The sequence below is a fragment of the Vanacampus margaritifer genome, chromosome 5, assembly GCF_051991255.1.
Source record: "Vanacampus margaritifer isolate UIUO_Vmar chromosome 5, RoL_Vmar_1.0, whole genome shotgun sequence".
NCBI lineage: Eukaryota > Metazoa > Chordata > Actinopteri > Syngnathiformes > Syngnathidae > Vanacampus > Vanacampus margaritifer.
Window position 1 is genome coordinate 21357112 of NC_135436.1, and position 25827 is coordinate 21382938.

At 39.4% G+C, this 25827-nt stretch overlaps 1 protein-coding gene across 1 annotated transcript in view; it reads right to left on the reverse strand.

The window, feature by feature from the left end:
* Positions 1–25827, reverse strand: part of rsrc1 (arginine/serine-rich coiled-coil 1) — a 131301-nt gene that overhangs the window by 88598 nt on the left and 16876 nt on the right. The window contains exon 4 of the mRNA XM_077566946.1: positions 16747–16956. Within this exon, the coding sequence (XP_077423072.1) occupies positions 16747–16956 (210 nt within the window). The remainder of the gene's footprint in view (positions 1–16746; positions 16957–25827) is intronic.

Sequence of the window (25827 nt, forward strand, 5' to 3'; positions counted from 1 at the left end):
AATAAATAAATGTTTGCGTATGACATTCAGAATATTTCTTCGTGTCAAACTATTGGGGTCATTTTGTTTCCATTAATTAACTGATTAGAAAAAGAGGAGGGTGAGAGTGTGCACTGGATAAAAACATTTTTTAAGACGTCCTCATAACCTTAAATGTCGGGGAAAAAAACACATAACCGGCGCTCATTAAATTTGGCGGGCAAAAGAATGTTGCTAAATAAGCCTTTTTTAAGCCTAATTAATTAATCGCGATTAATCAAAATTCTAAGATGTGATTAATCTGATGAGAAAATGTAATCGTTTGACAGCTCTATTTTTTACACAAATAATTGACAAGCAATGCATGCAAAATGATTCACCCCCTTTTCTCTCAGTGCAGCCAACTGACTCCAAAAGTTCTCTGCTTGATATCCGAACGATCCAATGTTGACCTAAATGACTGATGATGATGATGAAGAGTCCATCATTGCATCATTATCATTGCCATGCACAAACTCACAACGTGTTAATATAAATCAAACAAAACTTTCCTGCAATCGCACATCTACCGACACACTACACATCTGGAACTATGCCGAAACATCCTGAAGTCAAATGCTTAATAAAAAAAAGTTATATTTTATCAACTGTAAACTCCCTACTGTGTAATTTGTTTTTTCTTCTGTGGAAAAAAAAATGTCTTTTCCTATAAAGACTTGAGTGAAGTGCAGATGAATAAGCCCTTGAAGTGGAGAGAAAATGAAACATTAACAGTGTGTCTCTTTACGCCACAACAATCTTTTTAAGCCAAGACCAAAAAAAAAACTCCACAACCCTTTTTTCTTGCGAGAGAAAAAACATATTTTTGCCGACAAGTGCATTTACATAATGCTCTAAATCAGAGTTGGCCTGTCGTGTTTCCTGCTCGTAACCGGCCCGCATACAATCCTGACTTCTGAGTCGTAAAAAGGCCACGACGGTGAGCTAAGATGAGATCTTTAGCAAAACACTTGGCTCTTACTGGCTTCAATTAAAGTCAAGTTGCATAAAAACAAGTTTAAAGAGGAGTCGACAAAGGTATACATGGATGCAAAGAGAGGACAGGGGAGAATAAGAGGGGACCAGGGTAATTGGATTGGGGAGGGGTGTGTGTGTGTGCGTGTGTGTGTGTGTGTGTGTGTGTGTGTGTGCGTGTATATGTGTGTGGGCATGGTTTGGTGGGTAGTGGGGGGGGGGGGGACTTCTATTTGGCCGGATCTGGTCTCTGTCATCACGCTCCAGGCCTGGCTTCTCTCCGTGCCTGCAGCAGGTCTCAAACACATCAACACACTCGGACACACACTCACAACGCTAAATGTGTTAGCGCTACAAATCGCCAGCAGTCCAAGAGCCAGATTTGTGTGTGCGGATGTGCGCGCATGATGTGTTTGTGTGAGTCGTTTTTTTTTGTTTTTTTTTTTAAACCATGCAAGTATTTGCATACTCCTTTAACAACTCACTAAATGGTTAAGCAGATTACAGAGCGTACTAAGTGGATTGTCACAGCTCGCTATCGCTCACTGGGGGTGTCTCTCCTGTGATTAAAAGTGGCCAGATTTCCGCCTCGCTCACACACAGGCACATGCACACATTTGGACGGGTCATTTGGAGCGCTTTGTGGTACAAAGTCACTCCAAAGACAACAAAAACAAGTATAATATTCCTGTTACGATGTTTTCATGATCAAATATTACATTCAAAACATTTTTCAGTAGCAACATACAAAATAAACTCGAATTCATTCGTTTTTTTTTTTTTAAATCTCCTGGTCTACTGTGCTATAAGAACGCTGTATGGTATAGTCAAGTATTGTCGTTTAGATGGCAACTCCTTAACCATCTCATGTTTAACTCATTAATTCATGATATATTGCAAAGCACACATAATATTGTGTTCTATTGCTATAAAAACATGAAACCTACCAAAAGAATGATTAGAGTCTCTTCTTTCATCAGGAAAAAAATATTTCTATCGGTTTCCATTTTGCAGCAATTAGCATTAGAATATAGCAAAGTTTGATCATTATTCACAAATCTATTTAGAAATGTGAGTAATAAGGGTTTTTTTTTTTAACATGGCCCCAGGTTGATCTCTTTTAAGCACTGCTGCCACCTGCTGGCCGTTTGTGTAATAACTATAATTTATTTAACCGTTCTTTGCAGTTGAGAGGCTGCACAAAGCATTCTGTACGCTCTAGCATTTTTAAAATAAAAAACAAACAAACAAAAAACGTATAAATACGTCTTTGGGACACTTACAACATTTTAAATAGAACACATTAATACTTTTTGGGGAGAAAAAGAGTTAAAAGTCTTCCTTCGAGAAAGGGAAAAAAACATTTATTGCCGAAGTGATTAGAGAACACAGACAACTTTTGAACATTGTGTGCCACATTTATATGCATATTGACGCTTATTACGGCAATACAGTATAATTCAAAATATTGTGATTTTTGTTCAAATATCTTCAGACTATGATTAGGATATTAATATCCATGTGCACATTAATTTTGGCGATAATTGTGTATGGCTTTTTTTATTTATTTTTTTACATTTTGTACATGAGGCGATGCAGGGGGGGCCAATTAAAAAATTTGGTCAGAATTCAACTTTTTTTTTTTACATAATATGCCGCCGTAATTGACCAGTTGCACATGCTGTACATTAGCCAGGTTGTGTGACTATGTTCGCCAGTCAATAAATGTCTTCTTCTTTTTTTCTCTCTCGAAGGAAGATTATGAAATCTGAGATAGTTCCGAGTGCCAGCTACTGTAAATGTTGTCAATATTTGACAATGTGATTATGTTTATACTTAATCTGTTTTTTTTCAGGGAATTAGATACCACTGGTATTTGCACCTTGTCGTACACAGTCTAAAAAAATGACAGAAAACTGAGTCGAGTGTTCCTGTGGTATAAAAAAAATCTAGTTTTAATATGTTTGCACATTTATTTTAAAATAACTAATTTAATAAATTTAGTTTAATCCAAAAGGAGCGTAATTAAGAATAATAATAGTGTTTAAAAAAAAACATTTATCTTAATAATTTTTATGTTTTTACATTTTCTTGTTTTGCACCAAAAAATAAATGATCATCCTAATTGTAATTTCAATTATTACCAAAATAACTGTGATGAATATTTTCTTGATAATTGAGCAGCCATATAGCATAATCTTATAATGAATTCTTCAGGCAGCCAGTGGGGGAGGCCAGAATAGGAGTTATTACGTGTTCCAGTTAAGAGGCGAGCAGCAGCATTTTCAACCAATGGGCTCTTTGCACAAATCCACTACTTCCTGAACTCAATACCACTCCTTCATTTCCTGTCTTTCATGATTGGTCAAACTGAGATCAGGAAGTAGTGGATTTGTGCAAAGAGCCCATTGAAGACGTTTGAGGGAGGATTGGCTGACTCCAAAGCAATGATGCTTTTACAGCCGTAAGTGTTCTATGTTTATCTTTTGAAGTGGTTGTCTTAAGCAGTTCAAAACGCTCAAAATATGTTTGCATCGATCTTAACCCTGGAGAACCCACGGGGTCAAATTTGGCCCCTATAAATTCTGCTACTCAAATAACAAAGACTTTTTTTTTTTACAAATTTAACTTCAAAAGTCCAGAGTGCCACTTCTGACCCCTGCATGGGGCCATCTAGTGGATGAACATTGCACTTACATGAGCCAGAATGGTCGTGACAAAATGGCTGAAATGCAACAAATAAAACAAAAAAATGATATTGTTCAATGTAGCTGTGTATTTGATTGATTATTTTCTTAAATTCTAAATCGTTTACTGACAGTTTTTCTTATTCTGATTTTTCAAAATGATACCCCTAAATCCCAAAGGGTCAAATTTCGCCCTAATCCTAAATTAGGTAATAAATTGGAAAAAACATATATTTTGGTGTTCAGTGAACTTATCGCAGTCATTTAATGTATAATTCATAATTTCCCAAAGAAGAAAAGGGTCCTTGGGTTCTCCAGGGTTAAATAGAGCTTGAGTCTGAAGTCTGTCTTGCATTAGAGAAAACGAGAAGCAACGTTTGCTCATGATAATAATCATGTTGAAAGGGCGCCTAATAATACAATCACGGGCCAAGAGTCAACTACACCTACACTACCGTAGTGTGTTTGTACAGTATATTGAGTACACGACTAATCCACCTTTAATAAACAAACAAATAAAACCACTCATTGATTTGAGACATGAGAACGCCCAAACCTTCCGAGGGTTCCGTTTGAAGTCTCCTTTACCTCCCGAAGACCCACTTTCCACAGCCAAACATAGCCTAGAGTCCTTCGCGCAACACAAATACACAAAGCAGCGGTCACATCCATACCACCCGTGCACATGCTCCCGACCGTCTGAGAGGATGCCGCGGGCTTTGGCTACCTACTTCCATACACACAAAAGCACACTTACTTTGTACACTTACTGTGTATTACCGACACTAATGAGCTGATAGATGTTCAACAAGAGGCAAAGAAGCAGGCAATCATTTCCTCGGTGTGAAGCGAGGAGGGAGTAAAAAAAAAAAAACAACAGCAACAGTATATGTGTGTGTTTCGTGTGTGTGCGCCAAGGGTGTTATTTTGTTTTCTGCGTGGCTCACAGCAACACGTCTTGCAGAGGTTAAGGCTGAGAGATGGAGAAGCCGCCTAGCCGAGCGGAGGCCTGCGGCTCCTGCTGAGACTCCATTGGCGAGGCTGGGTACTGTTCGGCTTTGTCGAGGGAAAATGCAATAATGAGAGGAATCACTGGGATGAAATCAAACAGGAATAAATGCTTTAAAATGCGAATAACGCGAAACCCTGAAGAGCTTCACAGACAAAGACATCAGAAGATGTTTTAATGAAATGGAGAGTGTCATTTGGTATCTTTAACCCGGAGCTCATTATAGCAACTTCACTTTTATATATACGGGGGAGAAGACTCCGTCTCTCCGTGCTGATCTTGACGCCTGATCCAGCCAGCCTTTACCCACATCGTACACCAGATGACACAAGACAGAGACAGGTGGACCCGGCATAGACTGCGAGTTCAGCTTAATTGGGAAGACGTCATGATTGACCACATTCTTACACCACCTCAGCGATCCGAAATAGGATTGACAGCGAATAAGTATTGAGAAATTAGACAGAAACACTTTTCCTTTCTTTTCTTTGGTCCTTCCTCGGGTCTCCTGACGGCCTCACGACTCTGGCTGGAAGTGTTCGGTTTAGGTGAACGGTATGGGATTTTTTAAATAGGTTTTAGGTGAACTAATGAATACACACACACTCGCACGCACATTCACAAAAAAAAAAAAAAAAGAGAGCAATGATGATGACATGTCAAATCGGTAAAATTACCGAATGAACAATACTGAGCTCTCCAGAAAAAAAAAAAAAGAGAGAAATTAGACAGAAACGACTTAAAGCGGACATAAGTATCTATATTGTATATGTGTCTATGGCAGGGCAAGCAGAGCTACCGTAGAACTTCAGTATTTTCCGTACGGACTTAAATTCCTTTCATTTTTTCTTAAAAAATCAACAGTGCGCTTTGGAAAGCGGTGTGGCTTATTTAAGCATGTATAGATGTTGGCTTTTCAATTTGACATCTTTATTTCAAATTCCTTCCTATAGCGTTCTCATTGTCATCCGCATCTAATCGCTAGCAGCCGTCTATGTTTTCGTCATACCAGAATTAGAACTATTTTCTGCTTCCACGTCTAAGAATCATGGGGAATGTAGTCCTAATAACCTAATGCTGCGGTCCGACCGAATGCAAGCTACATTGACACTGACACTATCGAATATTTTTTAGAATCGATTAATCTATCGATTATTCAGTCAACTAATCGACTAATTGGATTCATTTTAATTTTGCATTAAAGTGAATAACATGAGCAATTTCCCCCCTCATTACTGTTTATTAACCAGTGTTTATTTTGTACTTTGCATAGTGATTTAAAAAAAAAAGGGGGATTGATGTTGTACAATGTAATATCTTTACTATGTATCCAATTTTGTCATTGTTTTCCAAAGTAAACATATGTTTGCATATGTCTTATTTTGATTAAACAGAAATCAGTGAACAATTCCTGTTGGTATGCTGAAATCTGAGGATTTGGACAATTTTAAATAAAAAAAACGGTTCTAAATGACTATGCGATTATTAAAATAGTTGTTGATTAATTTGATCATCGATTACTTGCCAGTTAATCGCTGAACTTTTTTTTAAGCTTTAAAGCTTCCAATATCTGCTGGGAATGAGCAAAAAAAAAAAAAGGTTGGATAACAGTGAGTGCGTTGTTTGTTTACAGCTATTGAACTGTTACCAAAAATATTATATAGCATTAGCCAAAGTTGTAACACAACCACCGAGTTACCAGATTGACTAGCGAGATTAAAACCAGTTTTTTTTTTTTTTTCGTCTGTTGGCAGATGGCCTCAACCTCCTCTTCTTTTGAAGCAACGCCCTAGTAGTTGCACAGTGAACAAACCAAGCAAGATACGGGGCACTGCCAGTTCGGGTCTGGTCTGAACGTAGCATAAATCTACCTTATGTGTAAAAATGTATTGAAAATAGTGAGTATGTCAAGTCACTTTTATTATATATATTTATATCTCAAGGCACTGTACACATTGAGCAGGTCAAGAACCACATAACTCATACATTATATATATATATGCATAAAAAAAACTGAATCTCACATCAAAAAGCACTAGGCAAAGGAGATAGGGGGGGACTTCTCTAAAGAATAAACCTCGAACAGAACCTCGGCTCTGTGGGGCGGTCGTCTGCCTCGGTTGGTTGGTTTGAGATGGGAAGACAGAATAGAGGACCAGAGAATAGAACGGGCACGGCAACATCTGTATCAACAACAGTAATGGTCCCATTGTGCCAATTATTGGAAATGTTCAGCAGAGGCACATTACCCTAAAGGGTGCAGCAAAATGCATGTTCTTTGGTCTGACAGTCTGCTACCCGATTGCCTTTTTATATACAATAAATGCAAGCAAAAGATCAAAAATGCTGGATGTGCTTCATTGCTGTGCTTTGTTTTTGGTTTCCTGCTCCCATTTTTTTTGTGTCGGGTTACATGTCACCATGTTGGCATGATGTCATGCATGTTGTAGCCATTGCCCCCCCCAACCCCCACACCCCCTCTCACAGTGGAAACAAAACCCAGATGAGGCTTTGAAATGTGTAAATGTTACAATTAGAACCCCTCCTCTACAAAGGACGATCGCCACCAGTGCAGCATTTGTTGATAGCGGCGCCTTTTAAAGTTTCCCTCCTTTTGTGTTGACAAACAGCCATCTGTTAACTTTAGTCTCCACTTGATGCTTTTTAGTTCCGGTTGGGAAATGGATCACAACAATAGGTGAAGAATGCTTCCGTCAGCCGTGTGCTTAAGGTGCACACGAGCTGGGAACTTAAAGAGGATGACTGCGTGTATTTTAGCATATTGTTGCTGCCCAATAAAAAAAAAAAACATAAAAATGAAGAGGATATTTCTATTCAAATCGACAAGGTGAGAAAAGGATGATTAAAAAGATGATGGTTCTCGCTTTCTTTTCAAACATGTTGGGTTGGTATGTTGTTTTTTTTTGCTTGTTTTGAACTTTTGTTTTATTTTTGGCTACTTTTGATTTGATTGCTTTCCTTGTTTTTACTGCGTGTCATCACGTTTGAAAGAAAGCCTTAACCCTGGAGAACCCACGGGGTCAAATTTGGCCCCTATAAATTCTGCTACTCAAATAACAAAGACCTTTTTTTTTTTTTTTTTTACAAATTTAACTTCAAAAGTGCAGAGTGCCACTTTTGACCCCTGCATGGGGCCATCTAGTGGAGGAATATTGCACTTACGTGAGCCAGAGTGGTGGTGACAAGATGGCTGGCAACATGCTGTTTTGTTGAGCTGGAAATCAATCCAAACAAAACCATCTTCTCAGCAAACCATCAGATGGTAAAATTGTGTTTTTTTTTGTTAATCTATTTCATATCATGTTGCAGAATGCCTAGGAGTATGTTTTATATATATATATTTTGATAAATTAGCAACTCTGAGCTAATTCAAAAAACAAGGGTTAAAATTGAAAAAAAAAACATATTTTGGTGTTCAGTGAACTTATAGCACTCATTTAATGTATAATTCATAATTTTCCAAAGAAGAAAAGGGTTATTGGGTTCTCCAGGGTTAAATCGTTCTTTTTTTATTCTATTGTTATCCAGACAACAAGACAAAAAATTGAGCTTTTCATTCAATGAAATGTTTTTGGAGAGTGACATAACTGCATTTTACGACGTATTTTATCATAGAGAAAAGCTCTGTCGGAAAATGAGTTAGCATTAAGGATGTGTCGATTTACAGAGAATTGGTCAATCGAATTGCTGATTAATTTGGCTGAAGAACAACAACTCAATTAATAAACACCCGGGATGTGACTTTTGTATGAAATCCCTCAATTAGATCAAAACAAACAATTTCTACGGCATCAACCAATACAAAGCCAGAGGAAAACAAAACACAGCCGCCCTCCTGACCCTGCGCTATAGTCTGCTAAATACACACAATCTCACTCCAATACATACACAAGCACACCTACAATCACCCACTTAACCCCTTTGCCACTGGTGAAAAGCAACAAGATCTCTTAACAAGAGCTCGTCGTTTTCAATGAATTTTGCATGAAAACACGCCGCCGGAGCGCCAAGTTGCCTGCTGTCATACTAGAGGAATGCTCAATGTTTAATGACGACAACAGCGCGTGCACAACAGTGTGGGTTGTCAGGGTGCCGCTCTGAGGCCCCCCGTCCCTCTTTCATCCTGACAGACTCTCTAAAAAAAAAAAAAAAAAGCTCCTGATCACCCTGCCGTCAACATGGCACTGCCTCGCTCCTTTTCCTCCCACCCGGCAAGGAAACCTGGATGTAAATGAGCTTGGAGTACTACAGTGTGTGCGCGTGTTTGTGAGTAAGTGATAACGATCACGGGGGTTAAAATAAGACCCAACCCCCAACATCACCATGAGACGAAGACGGGAGGAAATGAGGGAGAAGACGAGGTGGCAGGCGCAGGCAGGATGCTCAGCTGCAACCCTTGTTTTAAAATATTCCTCAAACGTTTCACATCTGTCAGCTGTCTTTCTTCGGCTAAAGGAGCATTTGTCAGCCTCCTCATCTCATCGATGTCATCCCGGTTTAGGCTGCCAACGACGACATGACAAGGCCCACAGATAGACCGGCGACAATTGGAAGGGAGTCAAAAAAGTTGACGTTCCAGTGTTTTAAAGGGGAGTTTTTTTTTTAGCAAGATTCACTTTTTCTCTTCAATATTGCAATTTAATATGTGATTTTTTTTTTTTTCCAATGGGCAATAAATTAATCAAATCAATAATACAATCATAATATCAGATTTGCTATACTTAAATGTTTTGGTCTTATATGCTTGGCTTATACCAAAGCAGGGGTGCCCAAGTCCGGCCCTCGGGAGCCCCTATTGTAAGAGGAATAAAATTATTTTGTCCTCTTTGCGTGTTCCAAAAATGAAGATAGACTTAATGTAAGAAAAATACACCTTTGCAAAAATGATTTTTAATCAGTCAGAGATCTCTGGACAGATAACAGCCTCTAATTCATCACTTAAACAGGTGGGATTCAGAGCGTCAAATGTAGCTCTTCCGCATGTACAATGGTTTCTTATAGTTAAAAAGACCTCCTCTCTTTCATTTGTAGACAAAACATACTCTCTGGGTATTTTTCCATGAGCTATGGCGAAAACAGAGTCAGGTGTGGGTGTTCAAAACAGATTCTGTTCTCAAGGACCAAATGTGTTTTCGCACAAAACGCTGAGAAGGAACTTTTTTAGACTAAATAGTATGTCCCAGCTTAAGGTCAAATTATACCGAAATCAACACCATCTGCTCTGCACAGGACACAAAACATTTCGACAAGGTTAATATAAAGAATTAAAATGTTAATAATGTGTAACAATGGTTAATAAAATAAAATGAAGTATTAAAAATGTTACAATATCTATCACTATCCAGCCTGTTTTCCATGTTTCTCTCCATCGACACACCTGATTCATGATCTGGATCGTTATCCGGCTTCTGCAAAGCTTGCTGATGAGCTGATCATCGGATTTAGCTGCGTTGGAGGAGGGAGACACGGAAAACAGGCTGGATAGGGGCTCTCGAGGACCGGACTTGGGCAAAGATCCAGAGTCACTTTCAAGCAACGGGTTGACTACATGTCTGAATCACCATCAGGCCCACGTTTCCCATACCATCAACTTCCTATCATGTCAAAAGCCAAAAGGCAAGCAGAAGTGAATTGAGTTTGCAATGTTTAACGTTAGCGAGCAGTGTTAGCTTCTGAAAAGCGGCAAATGCTTGATTGCTCGCTGAAGTTAGGGTTATCCTTCAAAACAGTCCTGATTCTATTGAACGGAAGGGTCTGTAAGGAAACCAGTCCGATACGTAAATTGTAACCAGCAATCATTCCACCGTCATACTTTTCGCCAGTCAAAGTCAATGGTGGATGGTCATATGGCAGGGTAAGTCAGTTTGAACCATATCGCAGCCTGTCACAGGTGGTTACACACAAACCCAAACCTCAGAAGTTCATATGTGCGCTCAAATGAAGACAGGCTAAAGCGGGGTCAGAGATAAAGAAGGAGATTCCTATCAATGCTGAAGGATATTGAAGCCTTAATAAGAAAATAGATATTGTAGTCTGGCTAACCATTCTCTTTGATAGCTTTATTTGTTTTCCTGACAGCGATCTAAGAAAAGCAATATATAATGGCAGCAAATATATGGACCACTATTACTTTAAAAGAAATTGCACGCGTTCTCAAAATGAATTTTGAATCTTGAGAACCGCTTTAATACCGATGCTCAGCAAGCTTTACCAGTTTAAATGGGAACCTATTGCTTTTTCTTTGGATTTTTGTACCCGTTTCAAAAGGAGACGTATCTTACACAAGGTGTGTTACAGGAATGAGAAAATACACAAACACAGTGCTGTCAATAATTATAGGCACCCTTGGTTGAGATGTGTTAAAAATCCTTAAAATAAATTCAATTTTTACTGCTGAGGCACTCATGCTGAAAATTTAAAAAAAATAGGTCACCAGAAACAGGATCATGTTCCTTCCATGGCCATCTCAGTCCCCAGACCTCAACCCGATTGAAATCCTGTGGAGTAAACGCCTTAGATACAGCAATCCGACGTCGGGAGTCGGACAGCGTTGGGGCGCGAATAAACAGTACTGATGGAAAGCCTGGACCATTTTTTTCCCCCCCCGCTCATTTTACGCATCATCACCCTGCTGTATCCTCCGCATTTGAACGTACAATGTCTGTCTAGACAGAAGACCGGGAAGATGACTTTTGTCTCTTTGGTTCAAGCGAGACCGGCATTGTATGATATTGTAACAAACTAAGAGTGTTCCGATGTTGCCATTTCTGTTTAGCAACTTTATGTCCAACTGTTAGTAAACGCAACTGTTCTTGGTTTTTCTGCTAGCCCCTCCTGAGTTGTATTCTATTTTCTGGTGTCGGCTACAGGAAACAGTAGCGTTTGTTAAGATAAATAAAAGGGTGACATCCCAACCAATGTTTGCAGGTGACGTTACAATATTACCGTTAAAGGGTGTGAACCGTATGCCGACAAAAGTATGGAACTACGGCATGACATGGGGACGCGACTGGATACAGCGAGTAGGATTTACTTTTATACTTGAGAAGTATAGCAGCTGTTTGTAATTAGTAAAAGTAACCGGTATGCATCATTTACATTTTTATATCCCGCCCCCGTAAAGAAGTTTCCAGTTGCCTTTAGGATTGACTACCGCCGCCGATGGTATGGAGGGGAATTGCTTCTCGCGCATGCGCTAAAGTACGTAATAATTGGGGTCGGTGCCACATGTCAAAAAATGTTCGGAAAGAGATGCTGTAAGTTAGATTTTGTATTGCGCACCTTTTTCCGAGTACTGTAGTGCTTCTTTCCGCCGCTAATACCGACGCTTGGCGCTGTGAGAGCTCACCCAGCATTGGAGGCTCAGCAACGTGTCGAGGAGGAAGAAGAAGAAACGCCTGTCGCTCATAGATAAAGCCATCGCACTCTTCGAGCAGCAAGACCCAAATATTGAACGTTGCACAAAGGTTGCAAATCAATTGAATGATGCCATACAGTGCTACCGCATCATTTATGATGAAAAAAGAAGAAAACTGTGCAATCGTCGTTCGATCGCTTCTTTCGGCCAGTTTCTAGTAAATCCTCCAAGGAAGATACTCATCAACCCTCATCTTCTTCCTACATTGAAGTTACGGAAGAGGAAGTACAGTAACTTTTGAAGCCCATTCCAGCGACGACGAAGAACCTCTCATGATATAAAATCCTCCTCTTCCTCCTCCTCCTCCTCCATCAAATCCTTAAGCATCGAGTACATCTTCCAAAAGTAAGTTAAACTTCATTTTATTTATCTTATTACGTACATGTACATACTGTGTGTGTCTCTCGCTCTCTCTCTCTAACATACGTAGTACAGTACTGTACGTATTCTCTTTAAACATAAATTATAATACAAAATATAGCACTGAAGCAACTTACGAACAAATTCACCTAACGAACGATCGCTCGGAACGTAACTCGTTCGTAAATTGGGGAGCGTCTGTATTCATGTAGTCATTTTTCTACGCGACGTGCCACAAGGGGGGCGTTGGTCATATTTGGCCAACGTCGGATTGGTGTATCTAAGCCTTAAAATAGAGAGGAGGTGCAGAGGGGAGCACCTGTGTCGCTGATTTAGAGAGATTGTGCAAATAGGGCTGGAGGAAAATCCCTCTTTCTGTATTCTCTCATCTGGTAAAACATCACTGGAGAGGATAAGGCGCGATTTTGTTGGCAAAAGCATAAACACCAGAGGTAATAATAATAGTAATAATAATTAAATTATAATAGTAATAATAATTAAATTATAATAGAAATAATAATAAAATAACACATGATGATTTGATCCAAAATAATTATTTCTTAATGTGGGATTCCCCACCTCCCCCGCCAACTGCACTTGATTTTTTTAGAAAAATGGTCTTAGATTATTTCGGGGGGGTTGTTAGAAGCTAAAAGAAACACATCTTAACCCGGGGTTTAAAGTGACCCGTTATGAAAAGTGGTGGCTAGCACTGTGCTACATATTTAAGACTGTGGGATTTCTTCCGTGTCAAACGGTAGCTCAGGCTGACCTGGTCAGCGTTAACATTTGACATTAATTATTCCTCGAGACAAGGCAGAACTGTACGTGGACCACTCAGCCCCACCGCAGATGCGTCTTCAGGACACATCCACATTTTTCCAGTAGAGTAGCTCCTCAAGTTACGAACAATTTGAGTTAAATCCAAAATTTTCAAAGAAAGATTACCTTTATTTAGTTAACATTTTTGGCATATGAACAGTCTAAAAATCAATGATCAGTAATACTAATGATATGTACAGTAATCCAAAATATTGCGATTTATGTGCTAATAACACTGCACATAAATTTTGGGTACAATATAATGGTTTTCAGACATAACGTAACGACATAAAATTTGACGGTTAGGAGCGCTATCTAAATTATGGCAATACTAAAATGAACAGTCCCATGTGATAGCACAAGCTATGTCATAATATAAACAGTGTTTTGTTTTTTTTCCCAAACAGACATCCATGCAAAAATAATTGCTCGATTTGTTTGGCCACTTCAGTCAAATCTTGTTTGTAACTCAAATATTACCTATTTTCTATTTTTAATCTAAAAAAAATTAATCAACCAAGCATCAAAATAATTTCTCTAGCCTTTCTGCAACTTTATATAAGAGCGGCAAAATGTCAGTTAATAACACAAAATCTATGGTGGCATATTGACTTGAACAGTAAGTGTGGTTGGAATAGCTCAGTAAATGTGCATCTGTTATTGTATTCCTATGAGATCAAATTTATTGAGGTTTGCTAATAAATTGAGATTGGCTAGACAGTCCAAATTTCCATAAACCACCCACTTCAGATTGATTTTAACTTGTGAGTTCAGTCCTCCCACACTGATGTGCAGCTGAGCAGATGGCGCGCATCACTTGATGGAATCCACACTCAAGCACACTCGCACATCAATCAACATTCAAACTGACATTTTACAATTGGTGAGACTCATATTCTGTGTGTGGACAAAGAAAAAAAAGGCAGTGTATTATTTCCAAACGAGGTTATTGTTCAGCAATATTAGCGATTGTAAGGCTCTATGAGTACCTGCATGTAGTTGTAAAATGATTAATAAAAAATATTGTATTGTATTTGACTGTTTGTCCTGGCTGAGTTCATCATCAGAGTTTGTGTCTCTCACTCTTTTTTTACCCACTTCACAAAGTTCCAGTTTTGCCTCGTCTGCCCGTAAGACATTATCCCAGAAGCTTTATGGCTTGTCAATATGCATTTTCACAAATTCCGGTTTTGTGACACTGCAACCCTGACGCTATTCGCCCATTTTAGGCATCTTGTATATTGAGCCAGTGGACATTCAAAATGATGGGGTTGTTTCCGACACACTTTTGACAGCAAACTTCAACTGGGAGTAGTAATAAACAGCTCGAAGCCTCTTTTAGGAAGAAGAAGGGGGAAAAAAAGTGTGTCACTTGCAAGTCAAGGTATCACTGTATGTGATACTATAAAAATGCATACTCCGTAATTCCTAAACAACTACAGTTGAGTCCCTAATTATTATGCTGTAGCACGTCATTTTACATGAGATGAAGCAAACTACAATGTGAGCATGCAACATTGGAGAAGGATTAAGGATGTTGATCTGGTGAAGCGGGCTCTCTCCCCTATGGCATAACCATGACTTTCAACTTAACAACCAACCGTTTTATTTAGGTGTGTGGGAGCAGAAAGGAATTACACATCTCCACCATCTCTTCTCAGATAATATGTTTATATCATATACATCCTTGCTCCAAAAATACAAAATAAAAAACTGGACATTTTTTACATTATCTACAAGTTAAAAATATGATAAAGAAAAAAATTCCAACACTTCGGGGTACGCACCAACCGCCTGTTTTAGCTAAAGATATTAACAAGCTTTCTCCGACAACAACAAAAAAACTTTCAAAAATATATAAGTTACTTTCGTATACTGATAAAATGTCTTTACAAATCTCGAAATGGGAGACGGACTTGTCTATAGCACCGGAATCTGACTTTTGGATTCAAGTTTGTGAAAACGCATTTAAAATGACAAAACACACAAATTTACAACTTATCCAATATAAAATTATTCACAGAACATACATTACTCAATATATGATTACGAAAATGGGACTCTCAGACTCCGACATTTGTCTCCAATGTTTACAAAACACTACAGACACTTATGTTCATGCTTTATGGTTATGTAGTCCGGTTATGGATTTCTGGACTAAAGTCTTAGAAAAACTTTCCGCTATTTTGGACTGTAGGATACCTTTATCTCCAAACTTGTGTTTGCTAGGTGACCTAACAACAACTGACTTACCACATAAACAATTTCAATCTACACTTGTAGCCCTTACTATCGCTAAAAAAACAATTCTTGTTAACTGGAAAAATAAACAAACAAACTCCTCCTCATAAATCACATTTTAATGGAAAAAATATCTGCCTCAAATAAAAACCAAATATCAAAATTTATAGAAACATGGTCTACGTATATAGAATTTTTTAACCTAATTCTGGTTACTTAATTCTGTCTGTTAGCGAGAGCCACTACATCGTGATAACTTACATTGATGTTTCTGCATTTGGCAATTTATTATTATATTATATTATTAGTATGGGATTTTTTTTTAATGGGCTTTAGGTGAACTGATGAATACACACACGCACGCACACGCACACACACGCACGCACGCACATGCTCACCCACATACAAAATATATATATATATATATATATATATATATATATATATATATATATATATATATATGTGTGTATATGTATATATATGTATATATATTTAAAAAAAAAAGAGAAAGAAAAAAAAACATATTTTTTTAAAAAAATAAAAAAAAAATTTAAAAAGGAGAGCAATGATGATGTCAAATCGAATGAACAATACTGAGCTCTCCTGAAAGAAAAAAAAAAAAAAGGATGTTGATCTGGTGAAGACCTGTGAGGTAGTTTGACCTGTTGCAACCAACCCCCGCCTAAAAGACAACCTGTTAAGTCACCAATGCAATTTCGCCACCGTTCCAGACTTCAGTGAAAGGTTGCAATTTGCAAGCTTTTGTCCCATGACAGAAGCACTAAAGGCACTGGAGATGCATAGAATCTTGTTATGCAGCAAGACTTATTGCAGGTGGACCAAGAGTGGCAAAAGTTGAGTTAAAGGTATCAAACTTCCACGAAAACTGCTAAAAATTGAATAACCTTCGACTTCCTCTATCACCGTGTCATCGTCTTTTGCAAGAGGGAACTGGATCAGATTATCAGACGGGTTCGGTCAGGTGCTTGATTGCAGAAGGAAATTGAAGGAGAAAAGAATGATGGGAAAAAGGGTTGAGTGACGGATGGATGGAAGGATGATCAAGGCTAAGCTTCATATTATACTCTGCCTGTCCTCTGTGGAGTGGACATTAGGACTGATATGGGAGCCGCTCAGAATGCGAGTCTACTGGTGCATGTACACTTGCATGTCTGTGGTTATTCATCACTTACCCCTTTTTCTCCACTTTGACTTTGTTCTTCTCCCTGTCCCGGTCCCTGTCCCGATCCCGTCCCTTGTCTCTCTCCTTGTCTTTGTCTCGGTCGCGGCCCTTATGTCGACTGCGGGTCCGGTCTCTGCTGCGGCTCCTTCGGCGGCCATGGCTTCCTCGCCGACTGCGGCTGCCGCTCCTGCTGCGTGACCGCCGGTGGCGAGAATGAGACCTAGGGGATGGAGGGCAATTTTAAAGAACAGGAGTGTTGACGTGTGGTGTAATAAAAAACGGATTTGAATCGGAAAATTTTGATTTCGACCGGTTTTGATCATTTTACCGAACCAAATTAAATCGCTTAAAATAAGTCATAACGCACCCCACGTATAAAGATACGTATCAAATAGTCTTATAAGAGATGCACACCAGGTGTAAATCTGTCTAAATTGGTTTGATGTTGATGACAATTTGTTGTTTCTTTAAATTTAATTAACTTAGCAATAGTTTGGGCTTTGGAGAGCCTTTACATGTTACATATGAATAAGTGTGACAAAAGCTACAGCTGCACCATATTGAATCATATTGTAACCACACTGAATCAAATTGTTCTATATAAAAATATCCCGTTCTTGAATCATATGTATACCATGTATCGAGAGCCATATTGAATTGTCTTTTATTGGAGAGATGCACACAAAGTTACTTATCACTATGTCATTTTTCTGTACTTCTAGTCAGATTGAAATAACTTCTCAACTGACCCAGCTACAGACAATTTAGAGTCTTCAGTGAATCAAGCACCCATGTTTTTGTGAGAGGAAGCCAGAAAACCTAAAAACATGCAAGTACAGCAAAAAAAAATCCACAAACTCCGTACAGGAAGGCCATACACGAGCTTCAACCTGTGACCTCTGGACTGTGAGGCAAACATGCTAACCAAACGTCCACTGTGCTGCGGGATGGATGAATAATTTTGTTTAGAGACACAACCAAATCCAAATAGTTACCAAATGGATTGCGGTCGAATTTATAAACCGAGCTAGAGACAGTAGATTTTCATTGCACATCGCTCATAAATCTATATGGAGTACTCCTCGTTCTCTTTTAGAGTCTCAGTGGTTTCTGTCAATAGTTTTGACAAGAACATATAGACGATATAATAAAAAAAAATAGATAACGTGACTTCAAAACGCTGGAAAAGTAGATTAAATCGACTGCGGATGACAGCCCACCTGTCTTCATGGAGTCGTTAGAGAAGATAGAGGCAATGTAATTCTTGTGACTGTCACCAAAAGGCTTCCTTTAAGCGCTCCGCGTTCATCCTTCACTGTGTGGGTTTAATGGCACAGTTACATAAAATCAAACACACACACACACACACACTGTGGGGATATAGCCAATTAGAGGTAGGCTCAGAGGAGGACCAGTCGTCTGTATTGATCCCGTTGCTGACCCCCTGGTCTCCAAAAGATTTACAGTGGAAAATTTACTGTTAGTTAAGACACACAAGCGTGACTAGCATAGTTACACCCACACATACTACATGTATGCATAGTGTTAGCAAAAGACAAAAAACATTGAAGCAATATCGAACATTTACTATTAATAATAATAACACTTGCTGTGTTTCACTTCAAGCAAACCTACGTGTCGCAGGTGTGATTTTGTCAGTGTGTACATGCTACTGCTGTGTTTGTGGGAGAGCAACCACAGTGATTGGAAACCCCAGTAGAAATCAGCTGCTAAGATAACGTTATTTTCCATCATCTATCATTTTATTGATTTGTCTATAAAAACAGTCAAACCTGCTGTCCACAAGCTTTATTGCTTCTCCCCCCCCCCCCACCCCTTTATTAGTTTGCAGTTTGGGACATCCACTGCTGTCTCTCTACCAACAGAAAACTAATCATTTTCTTCAGACGCCTGTCGCCATACAAACAGACAACAGTCTGACAACTGTTGCAATCAATTAGGAGCGGAGGAGACCATCGCGATCACTGGAGACGAACTGCGCTATTTCCAGTCGACTGTTGGAGTCGGGCGTTGTTACTGTCCAAGCGTGAAAAAAATACCCATCGAACAAGCCATAATCAAAGCTTAATCCTACAGTTAGAAAAATAAACACAATTTTGGACGAACCTGACCAATGTTTGGCAGTTTTCCGTAGGCGTATCAAATTCATAGCAACTCTAAAGAATTTTCAGTTTGCGTTGATTATGGCGGCGCCATATGGACAAACGAGGCCATGTTATACCTGAAGGAAGACCACATTTCCCATGAGGACAAGCACATTGCGTCCTCACGCCAGTGAGTGAAAGCAGGTCCAATGTCGATTCTTGACTGTCCTTTTATCCGGGTAGCTTCTTTTTCGTTTTTCTTTTTTGTTTCCTCAGACAAAACTTCTCAGTTTTGCAGCGTCTGCCGGGAAAGCAGTAATTGGGCCTCGACATTCAAATTGACTTCCGTCTTTGTAACGAATGGGGGAAGGGGGAAGTGACGTATGCCAGAAAGCATTCATCACATTTGTAGTTTTTTGTGTGCTTAGTGTCAGTGAAAATGATACATACCCCTCAGGCCGTGGCAAAGGTAGCATTCAACTAGTTTTAAGTCCATGCTTAATCAGAAAAGTTATGAAAATATTTTATTAAGGCTGAAAAGTTCCTTAGTGTTACTTTAAATAAAAGTCGTTTAAATGCCTTTGATTAACATTAAATGAAGGCTTTTCCATTCATTCCACATTATTCCCCAATTGAGTTACTGGCAGGTCAAAGGTCAAATAAATGCCACAAGTTTTTAAACATTTTATATTCATTTCATTTTGTTAGTTTTTTTAATCACAAAAACTGAAAAGGGGTGTGTTGACTTTCAAATGCAAGTCATATACAAACATTAGGAACAGGTGATTAAGAGGTGCTTTTTATGGACTAATTGATTTATTGAACTTTGAATCACTTCACTTAATGCTCATGTCATTTGACGAATCCAACTTTCGAAACAAGTACTTTCCAAACACCTTTTGCCAACTGCATGGCCACGATGCAGCTAAGCAGAACCCCGCGCGTGAGCACCAATTTTAATCAAACATCTGATCCAGAGGTAAAAGTATTCATTAAACACAGCAAATTTGATTGAGTGTGTTTATCAGTGTGTACCAGAGCAGCCATTAAGCTGCTCAGAGAATCACAGCTAATGGGAAAAGGGAAAGAAAAACATTGGCATTTTGGGGGTTCAGAGTCTCCAGGCGAGATAATTCATCAATGGCACAAACAGACTTTGGAATGAGTGACTCCGTGTGTTGACAATGCCTGCGCATGTTTGTAATCAACAGTACATGAGGGAAAAATAGGACAGAATTGCAGTGTTCCAAGCTTTAGTCTTGCATTTACCGCCAAGCAAACTGCGGCCAGAAGCCGCAGATGCATTAGACACAATCTCAGTCTCTCTTTCTGTCTCCCCTCCTCTCTCTTTTCCTTGTGAAGAAACAGCCCACTTCTGGGGTGTGTGGCAAATTAAATTTACTGTAGTTAATAGAGTGAGCCTGTGCTGCTAAATGTCAATTTCCTGACCAAGTCCTTCCCCTTGGAGAATGATTAGCTAATTTGAGGCTGGGGATAAATGGGCTAATGCAGGACACACACAGATAAACAGTCGTGGCTGGACCCCATGCCAAGTCTTTCCTCCGCTTTACATTTCATTGGCCTTATTATCTGCAGAGAAAATAGGTGTCCCTATGGCCTAAACATATTTTCATTTCTAATAAAAGGCCCTTGCTGTTTGCCCCCACATATGAGCCCCCGATGCACACGCTGCCCCCCCCCACCCCCATCACTGGCTTGTTTCGCCGTTCCTTCCTCGTTTTGCCATCCAGTCCATTAAATCCCAGCTCTGTGATTGGCTGGGGCCATTTTCCTGGTGAATTATCAATAGAGTAATTATGCGGCATGTTGGGAGCTGGGCTAACGCTTATCACCGCTGACCCCCCGGTGCGCGCCGGGATACGATCCCTCGCCACAGTCCATTGGAGTAATTATGTGGGTGTGAAGCTGGATGGTGTGTTACCCTTATCAGCCGGCATTCTATTTCTGTAGTTTATTGAAAATTGGACATTAATGGCAGGGGCGCGATACGACGCGTGTCAGATACAGGTGAACGCCTCCGCTGGCATCTGACCCCAGCTGACTCATTATTCATACCGCAGCATGTAGCAAGGGGTAGTGAGCGTCAACATAGGCACAGATGAATCCCTTATCTTCAACCAATTTCTGCAGAATTCATATTGTTTCCTCCTTCCTCCGTCCACTATTAAATGCTAGGAGCGCAAAGTCCAACAATGTTTGTCCAGATAGGCTCACGTAATTGAAGGAACAACAAATCCAGTGAAGTTGTTACAGTCGCCTTGCAAAAAGAGTCCCTGTCCATTAGGCCCCTATGACCGAAGATGAACAGCCTTGTGACTCTAATGCTATCATATTTCAGTAGACGCCAGTCATAGTGACCTATGTGTGACCAGAATATTGTTGTTGTTGTTTTTTACCACCAGAATCGCAGGAGACTAATATCATCACATCATTATGTCTAATTACATAATAGAAACTGAATACTTTTGGGGATTGAAATGTTTTAAATGAGACCACAGTGGTTTTTAAAAAAATTATTATAAAGTATCATGGCAAATTATTTTTTAATCATTCAAATTTGGTACACAGTAAATTCTGTAGAGTAAATAAATGTGTGTGGGACCAAATAGACTCAGTAATAGTAATATAATACTTACACTTGGAAGAGAGTAAAATAAAGAATTGAGGAAAACAATACAATAAAAGTCATTCAAGGGTTGAGGAACGAACATACAAACCTTCAGCTTGGGAGACTGCCACACTACAACCTGAGCTATGCCCCTCCTACTTTTTGCTTATATCCAAGAGGAGACCAAAAACTCCTTGGGTCTTTTGGAGTTACGAAGATTCCAGCTGACACGAGCTGGCAGGAGCTGCCTGGCTCAAGGAGTAGATCAGCTGTATCCCAAGCTGAAGGTCGTGAGTTTGTTCGTCAAGCCTTGAGTGACTTATTTATTTTTTCAATTCTTTATTTTACTCTCTTGCAAGTGTAAATATTACTCTAAAACTGAGTCTATTTGGTCCCACTCTAAATAGAGTCCAATTTACTCTACAGAATTGACTCTGTAGGCTTGTTAACAAAACATATTTATTTTCACTTTACACGGGCATTCGGTCGGAACTTCTGATTAGACATCTTGAATGCAATGTTTTGGAATGCTCTCCTATATGTTCTTAATCAATGCACCCTGATCAAGCACGATCGTTCTAGTTTAACGTAAACAAACCATCCCCGCCCACACATAAATGAGGAACTATATAGCTTACAAAAACGCTTGCTTGGCAACAACACTCCCAAGCAGGAGACCGACTGAAAAAGAAACGGGGCACATTTGAAGAACTTCATTAATGTGCTGTTCCCCGTCGAGTTATATCCACAGACAGAGCACACAGCAGCAGCTTAGTATTCCGACTTAAAAGTCACTTTTCTCTTTTTTTTCTGGCATTTCAATGTGTCTAAAAAGCACCTTGAGTGAGCAATGTGTATTTGCTGCTGCCAATAGACGTGGAAAACAGCTGTTCCCGCCTGACGCTGCCAGCTGAACGGAATGCAAATATGTTAACCATCCAGAATTTATTACTTTTGAGTGCTCTTCAAACGCCACGGCAGACACAAGTTTAATTTATGATATTCCTCTAATTATGAGAGCTGTTGAAATCATTTCCCAAGCTGCTTCCTCCTTCCAAACCGTCACATTATCTGTTCTCTCGGTTCACGGCGCACGCACGCACGCACGCACGCACACACGCGTGTGTACGCGCACGAGATGCACGAGGAATCGCTGCAAAGTAGGTGATTGTGAAGACAATTAAGACAGCAAAGGCGGCGCATGAAAGATCCACAGAGATGTTTTCTGCCCCCCCTCCTCGGTCCTCCCTCTGCGTCATAAAAGCAATGTTTAGATTTGTTATAATCTGCTGTTTGCTTTCAATTTAAGCAGGCATCAACAGAAACGTCTGCAGTGCCTCGCTGGGCTGTGAAGCAGAAATGAGACGACGTGTGGACCACCCACCCAAACACACACATACACACTGTTACAGGCACAAGCCACAAGGTCAAGTCATTTAGCAGAGTTCAAAGAGCCCTTAGATCTATATGAACCCGCGCCGGGCAGCCGACGATGAGGGCAAAGACGAATTTGTGCAGAAAGACGCTTTTAGTGCGTGTGTGTTGATTAGCCGGCGTTTTCATCGGCGCATGTGCCGAGCGTCACTCAGCCGCGCCGACGCAATCCTAAACTTGGCCGCCCGGTGAGCGCCCGCCACCTTTGACCCGCGCGCACCCACAGCTTGACATGACACCCATTAGCAGCTGGAGATGTGGAGGCCTCAGCCACAAGGTCAAGTGAAGGTCACGCTTAGACTAGGTGCTAACTCGCCAACTCGCTCACAGTCACTCAAGGCACAGCTTTTTTTCCACCCTCTCCTTTCCCACCTTGCTCCTGCCATCCATCACGGACCTGACGCAATTAGTTATGGCTGGTTAGGTGAGAGTTGTTATTGGTTGCCAAGGTGTCTGTCTAGAAGAGGCTGGACAAGAGCGGTTGGGAGAACAAACTCGTTCTTTGCACACCTCAAAACCTCACATCAGTGACGCCATAAACCAAGGACCCACCGTACTGTATATTCCAGCTTTTAAATTAGGGATATCCCAATATTGGCATTTTGACAAATATCGGCATTTTGACAAATATCGGCATTGGCCTTTTTACTAATCTGAAGGCCGATAAAGCTGGTATCTCACTGAGCGGGGAATGCTTGTGAACGTAGAGAAATTTTGGGTTTTCATCAGGATTTGTAAGATGTTCAAAGCCATTTCATATTCTGATCATTTTTACTGTCTAAGGAGATCTTTTCAAACCTTTTATGAACCCTGACGAAAAACCCAAATTAGTTGCATCCGCATGTATTTGTTGCTCAGTGAGATACAGGAAACTTTTCATTTATGGATTTATTTAAATTTTCACTTTATAAAAAAAAAATGATGCCGACACTTGGAACTACCTACACTTATAAAAAATAATAATAATAATGATAAAATTAAGAAATTATGTTAAAGTTTTGGAAAACTATCTCGAGTAGAAATTTACTTCTTTTTTAAAAATAAAATAAAGAAATGATGTTAAAAGTTTTGGAAAACTTTATCTCCAGTAGAAATTTACTTGCTTAGTTTTTACAAATTAAGCACATTTAACACATGCTGATGACTCTGGAAGCTCCCTGCAATTTTTGTTAGAATTCTTAAATAAAGATGTCACTTCTTTGTATGTTTGAGATGAAAAGAAAAAGAACATTTTTTAAAATGTTGACGATATTTTCTCTTCTACTGAAAATGAGCACCGGCTTGAAATATCAGTTAGCGGTCTCCTTGACTACTAATAATCGGTATCTGTATCAGCCTTGAAAAAAACATATTGGTTTATCACTATTTGAAATAATAAATTGTCAACTCAACTGGTTTTAGTTTACTTTCAAGTGCATTTCACAACAGTACAAACCCTCAAATATCAATGACCAAAAGTAAACAACAGACCAAATGTTTGATGTAAAATGACATTTCAAATGGTCAAACGCAATAAATAAGTCCCTAAATCCCTGTTATTCTCCCCGTATCGTGAGAAAAAAATAATAATGCTGTTGCAACAATGCCGAAAAGGTTTGCTTAACATTTTAGTGGACTTTAATGACAAACAGACTCGCCTCGCGATACATCAAAGCTCATTTCTTCTTTTTCAGCCAGTTAAGAGACAAACTGGGCTCTTTGGTAATGGAACTGTTGGTGCCTTGTTTCGGCCTGGTGTCCGTCCGTGCGTGCTGCAACAGGTTTCGTATTAGGCTTGAAGTGCTCAGGTGATAAACTAAGTATTTATTGCACAATTTTAATATTATTTTAAATGGTTAAAAAAAAACGATATCATAAATGATTCCACTGTTTTTACTGATATTGTTTCAGGATTAGTAATGGTGTGTTTCATGCAGGCGCATCATCGAAGACAGATTTGTGGTAAGATTTAACCCTGGAGAACCCAAGGACCCTTTTCTTCGTTGGAAAATTATGAATTATACATTGAATGACTGCTATAAATTCACTGAACACCAAAATATATGTTTTTTCAATTTCAACCCTTTATTCCCTAATTTAGGATTAGGGCGAAATTTGACCCTTTTGGGATTTAGGGGTATCATTTAAAAAAAATCAGACTAACAAAAACTGTCAGTAAACTATTTAGAATTTAAAAAAAAATAATCAATCAAATACACAGCTACATTGAACAATATATTTTTTTTGTTTTATTTGTTGCATTTTAGAACTGGATTTTGAATGTACAAACACACTTTGGCCAATGGAAACAAGAACACAGGGACAAAATCACTGCTGAAAAAAAAAGGTCTTTGTTATTTGAGTAGCAGAATTTATAGGGGCCAAATTTGACCCCGTGGGTTCTCCAGGGTTAAAAAATGTCTTTCTTTTTTTTAAGTGTAGTCAAGTATATGATGGATAAAATATTGGGATGTATAGCAAAAGCTGGCTCCAATTAGCAGGTGTGCTCCTTCTCTGCTCGGAGAAGATGTATTTTCCGCCTCTTATACACATCGCGTATTTATGAAGTGGCGCGAGATCTGAGGGCCCTTAGCATAACAGCCTTTTATTGTTTAAACGTGGACTGTTGGGCCCTGTGTGCTTAAGTGATTTAGGAACACACTCACAAGTGCCGTATAAGAAAAATCATAAACGCTGAGACAAACCATGTGGGCGGACTGTAACAAGCACCAAGGAAGGGGCCGACAAAAAGCAGACGTGCATTCCACTACTTAAGGGAAACTACACTTAATTAAACACCCAAGAAACAACTTGGGAAAGGACCTGGTTTTAAAAAAAAAAATTGCACCGCTATCGGTTTCCTACATAAAGTTGTCTTTTGACGGAACTTGGCTTGTCAGGCTCGTCTCGTTTTTTTTTCAAAAGCTCATGTCACGATGAACAG